Source organism: Wasmannia auropunctata, unplaced genomic scaffold (genome assembly GCF_000956235.1).
Source record: "Wasmannia auropunctata unplaced genomic scaffold, wasmannia.A_1.0 LD335544.1, whole genome shotgun sequence".
Lineage (NCBI taxonomy): Eukaryota > Metazoa > Arthropoda > Insecta > Hymenoptera > Formicidae > Wasmannia > Wasmannia auropunctata.
In genome coordinates this window covers 12190-18065 of record NW_012027346.1, presented here as the reverse complement: position 1 = coordinate 18065, position 5876 = coordinate 12190, and the positions used below count along the sequence as shown (strand labels likewise).

The 5876-nt window shown below is 29.4% G+C and overlaps 1 protein-coding gene across 2 annotated transcripts in view; it reads right to left on the bottom strand.

The window, feature by feature from the left end:
• Positions 1-945: 945 nt before the first annotated feature.
• Positions 946-5876, bottom strand: part of LOC105456811 (transcription factor stalky) — a 9147-nt gene continuing 4216 nt past the window's right edge. Inside the window, exons 5-8 of one of the 2 annotated variants that reach the window (XM_011701123.1) lie at positions 4183-4383; positions 3834-4083; positions 2280-2479; positions 946-2061 (exon numbers count right to left, since the gene is read on the bottom strand). In XM_011701123.1, coding sequence (XP_011699425.1) covers positions 1927-2061; positions 2280-2479; positions 3834-4083; positions 4183-4383 — 786 coding nt within the window. In that variant the 3' untranslated portion in view covers positions 946-1926. Of the gene's footprint in view, positions 2062-2279; positions 2480-3833; positions 4084-4170; positions 4384-5876 lie in introns of both variants that reach the window. The other variant, XM_011701122.1, reaches the window with a different exon arrangement.

Sequence of the window (5876 nt, the reverse complement as noted above, 5' to 3'; positions counted from 1 at the left end):
TCATTTTTATAATTACGGAAAATATTTAGGCTTAGGTTTACATCTAAAGATTTATTTCTATATATAAGCGTTAGAAGTCTTATTCATATGACGTCATATTGATTTTTTGGGTGTTGAGTACTCATTTATTGAAAGCAGATGTCTAGTCACTAGACTCTAATGGCGTTGCTAACGCTGGAGCACATTTTTAACACGGGTATTTGACTACCCTTTTCCTTCAGGCCCCCAAAGTGTCCTCTATTGCGCCAATCTTTTTCTAAATACCTTTTTATTGTCAATCGCTCAAATTTTTCGTCATTGGACGAATCCTGTTAAAATGTTGCATATGAAATGTGGGATCTTTCACCGAATTTCTAATCCTTTGTCGTAAAATACATAATGTTAGATTGTAACGTTTAGAAAAAGGTGCGAAATTACAATGTTAAGTTATAATTATGAGCAATATTGAAACTATATATATAACCATATTACAAATATATGTGAAATGCAATAACTTAACTGTTTTAATTTAAGTTACATTTATAATTAAATTACAATATCTAATTAAAATAAAATGAAATTAATAATTAATTTTGCTAATAGTGTTCATCAATCTTTTCTGTATTTTAAGAGTTTTTATGTATAGAATTTATCTCAACTAACATAAATCTCATATAATTATTTAATATTTATAGCAAGTAAAACGATTTCTTCTCTTTCATTCTATATACATATCTATTTTGTTCATCAAATAATTTTTAGTTTTCTTATTTGGATAAATATGATTCATTAGCAAAATTGCAATAAATATTACTTTAATTAACACAGCACTGCCGTGCTGATTATCGACAATGATCGATATTATTTAAATTTAAAAAAATGCATCAAATTCACAAAAAATATTTGTAATATTTATATAAATATAATTAATAGTAAAGTAACAGTCTAAAGTAATAAATGTAAAAAACATTTTTTGCATAATTTCATTATATCATATACTTAATATGTATTTTATCAAAATCTAATAAAAAAAATTTTACTCTGGCGTCGCCGAAGAGAACTAAACGAACTAATTGTAAGTTCGGCATTCTCAACGTGTTGACACAATTTTTTTTATAGAATTTATTATTAAAATTTTAATTTAATTATATTAAATATTTAATCATTACCAATTCGTTTCCCATTCCGATATTTTAAGTTGACAATTAAGTTTATATGTGAGATTATTATATTCATCACAAATATACTATTTGAAAATTTTGCTTGCAATATTTGATATCATGTAAATAGTACTTTCGTTTTAATTTCGTTAAAATAAAGTGAAAAATCCAACATTCATCGCGCAACGTATCAAAGTTTTTGAAAGGACTTTAAAATTTGGAGCGTAACACAATTGAATGTCGAAAGCCATAACGACGTTGCAGGTACGCCGTTGGAGATGTTTTTGATGTCATCGTCAACCGTGAGACAATCGATCGAAAGATACGTATAAATTGAAACAAGACGACGACAACGACAAACATTTCCGAGCGGCACCACGGTTGGATCCGCGGCATGTTTATGTACAACGGGCGAGCACATATAAAATTTTGTATAAAAATATTTTCTCATATGCGTGTGTTTATCTGTATTTGTGTACGTGTACGAGTGTGTCTGTGTGTGTGTGTGTGTTGTGTTCCCGTATGCATGTGTATATTTATATATGTACATTTTGAATAATTAATACTGAGTAATTAATATCATTCCATCGTGCGTATTACGCCGCGGCGTGAGCCTGACGGCTCTCCACGAAACGTCGTCACAGTCCCCAGGGCAAATGATTTTTTGGGGGAAAAAACGCTGAGAGAGTCTGCCAGGAGGGATATTCAAAAATCCATTCAGGATAAACGTCATCGAACGGCCCATGTCGTTCGAGAAAGCATACCTAGGCGCAAAACCAGATTTTTCTTAATGCGTCTCCTCCGAGAATGAAGTCGCCACCAGATTGAGAGGAACATCGGAAACGTTCTCCTCGTCGCCTTCATCCGCATCCTCATCCATGGACAAGTGCCGTTGCATACGCTCCTCGTTTTTTACGTGTTGCTACAATAAAACATGTTTGATAAGAGCAAATTTGCAGCCAAAGAGAAACCAATTATAGAGATAAGAAATATTCAAATACAAAGTTTTAAGTTTTAAGTTAAATATAAAAATTATTTAACTTTTTTTTTAACTTTAATTCACACTGGATACATTAAATGCGAATATGAGAATATTTCTTATTTCGATATACACGAAACATATGACGGAGAGTGGCTTACATGAATCATGTAATTAGATAAAGGTAGTGAGTAAGCAACTGACGGAGGCGGATGGCCACCGGGTATGCGCGTAGGCGTCAACGCTGCATGCATCATTAGCTGAGGATGAATTTGTTGTCGAAGGGCATTCAGCATATCCGCACTCTCGGCATCCATTTGTTCTCTTGTCGACTGAGACGCTAAGACTGTGTCTCCTTTTTCTAAACGTTATTAATTTCATAAGAATAAATCATTATTACTCGATCATAAGAGAGCGAGATTTTTCAAAGAAATTGAGATCACTTAATATCCTAATAATAAATGATGCTTAATCATCAGTAATTTCAGCTAACAATAAGCTGAAAGCTATTTAAAATCACAAATTGTCAAGGTTGGGTAAGTTAATAATTTTTTTTAACTAAGTTAAGTTAAAGTTAACAGTTTAAAAATTTAACTTACAATTAGTTAAAGATACAAGTTAATTCATAATAAAATTAATTAAATTAAAAGTTAATAAAAAAGTAATTAAAATGTTAAGTTAAATTTTTTTATTTCATAATTTTAGGGTTTCTAAATAAAATTTCTAAATAAAGTGTATATTTGTTATACTTATTTTTGTCGGGCCGCAAAAAGAAGACCGATTTCGAGGGACTTCTTCTAACATTAGAAGTACCACGTACGGTGATTTCTTTCCGTGGCCAGACTATATTTATTATATTAACAACTTGCCTTGATATTTGTTCTCAAATTTAAGTTTAAAGACACCAACGCAGATATGTATTTTTTCTTGGGTTTACATAAGAAGCACTAAAAATGTAACTTTAAGGAAGTTAAACCAAAAATTAATAGTCCCGGATAAAATGTAACTAAATTAAGTTAAAATTTTTAACTTAACTTTTATCTTTTTGACTAGGCCAACCTTGCAAATCGTTGTACATTAATGTTGAGAATATTGTTGAGATTGTTATATTCATGCATAAATTAAAATCCAACAAAATCCTAACAAAATAAACTGCAAAAGCAATGAATTCGATTGCTAGTATCCAAGCATTATTTAATTTAATTTAATTTTTCAAGATTGAAAGACAGGCTAGTCTTAATTTCTTTTTAAAGCCTCATACAATACGCGCTTAAAGAAGAAATTGAATAAAATATCAATAAAACTATTGCTTTTTTAATCCGTTACAAACAGAATTTATCAGATATTATCAAGTTAATACGTATGCATTCCACGCTGAACTTTCCGTTCAGATTGTTCAGTCATATTTTTGCCACTGTATGTAATACCACTATAAAATTTAAAATTTTTAAAGTTATGCATTGATGCCATCGCTTCATTATTATTCATAATACAGTTATTACATCGTGAGAATATCGCGTTATCATTTTTCTTAATAATAATTATTAATTTTATAAATATTATACGTGTTATAAGCAAAACAAAATAAAATTCCTTTTCTGCAATGTAGAACGAAAAGTTAACTACAAGATAAATAATCCAATATATACACATCTTTCAGCGGCAAATAAAATATACTGTTTATTAAATGTTTAATCGTTAAGAATCTCTCTTACTTCTATGCCTTGTTGGTTTCTCGCCTTTGGGTCTACGTCTGCGTGTATGTATGGTGTCTCTACGCATAGTAACCGGGCGATTGACGCCATGCAGCTTGTAGTACAACCCACAGGCGTTGCACACCATTTCGCCCTTCATATTTCTTCTCCAAATGGTTGTTGTCATAGTGCCGCAATTTGTACAAGACATATCGACCTTTTTCGCCACGTTACCACTTTGCTGATCGAATTGTTGCTTTTGATCGTCCATCTGAAACCAACCAATTGATTATTGCAAAAGAGTGGTACATTGTACGAACCATTCAATGGGCCGTTTGCACAGAAGAAATATAAATACCTTATTCTTTACCTTGCTCGACCATGTGGTAAAATCATGCGCTTGCTCCTCATTGTTATGCTCGTGTTGGTAATTGGCAACAATGTCCGGACTTGCTGGAGCTTTACTGGGATAGCTCTGCTTTCTACGACCTTTCGTCGTCGTCGCCATCTCCTTACGACCAATGCTGGCAGGGCTAGATGGATTACTGTCTATCGAAGCACTCTGTACAGACTGTATTCAACACTATTTTATTTATCGTTAAATTTTTTCAAAATTATTTTTTCGGAAGAATAATATTACATACTTTTTAACCTCTTATATCAATTGTAATATGTAACAGTCTTATGTCGCATAAAAAAACAAAGAATAAGTTTTTTATAAATAAATAAAATTAACTTTATAATACATAATTTTAATTGTACAAATAATTTAGAGACTCCGAGATTAATAATTTAACGTCAATGTTGGATCATTATGTAAATCATTTGAAAAGATTAATACATGTTTGCATTAATTTTTTAAATTAAAGAATTTCAATATTTTTCTTTTTTTTTTTGTTGAAGTGTAAAGTTAAAAAAAATTTTTAATAAATAAAAAGTCAAGTAAAAAATCTCTTTCAGTTGTGAAATTGTCATTTTTCAAACAAACACAAATAAAATCAATTTACGATCTGTTACCTATTATCAAAACAAAGAGATGATATTAGAAAGAACACAAATGCACAGTAAGGTGTGAGGTGTCTCACAATTTGTAAAATTGACATGCTTGGTATTGATATACTTTTGTCCTGATAATTTTATTAAATAAATATACATTTATTATAAATAAAATAATTTAATTTTTATAATTAAAAATTAAAAATTGTTATAAATTATTTAATATATTTTTAGTATTTTACTATAATAAAATATAAATTAACAAAGAAAAATCAATTTTTTTACATATTTATTATAAATTATTTAATATTTTAATATATTTTTTATATTTTACTAATATATTTAACAATAAATTAACAAGAAAAAATCTATTTTTACTCTTACAATATTTAACAATATCAGTATAATTTTTAAAAGTATTTTATCATAATTTTGTAATTCATAAAAAAGAATCATTATATGAAAAAAATTGTAACAAAAATGATAAGATTATTGATGTTTATTTACAAAAATTGATATTTTTATGTATTTAAGAAAATTTATAAAATCACTAAAGGAAATTTGATTAAGAAAAATAACATTTTATAATATTCGTCTTACAATTAATATGATGGAATCTTTCTCATATATTTTATATCTTGATATCGGTTAACAGAAAGCGAGCAGAGACCCAAGAGTTTCCGATTATCTATTATTTACGGAATTCTACCTGGAATATGTCCTGAATAGACTTAAAAGAATTTCCCGATCTGCCAATGGCCAATGACCGACCGACGGCTTAACCGGTGACCTGAGTTTTTCCCGCCACTATACCTGGACCTTTTCTTTCTATTTATCAGACGTACAGATGTTCGCATTTGGCGAGGTATTTTCAAGAAATGTTTTGTCTGTTTAGGACCGGGCAGGATACTACTGCTACGCGCAGAAGAATCATAGACTTGATTCACAAAAATACAAACATATTCGCAGATTTTTCTTTCTCTAATTCAAATTTTAAATTCGTAAATTTTTTTCCGTTTTTTTTTCCTTTACCCTATCTATAAGTGTGTATATATATATATATATATA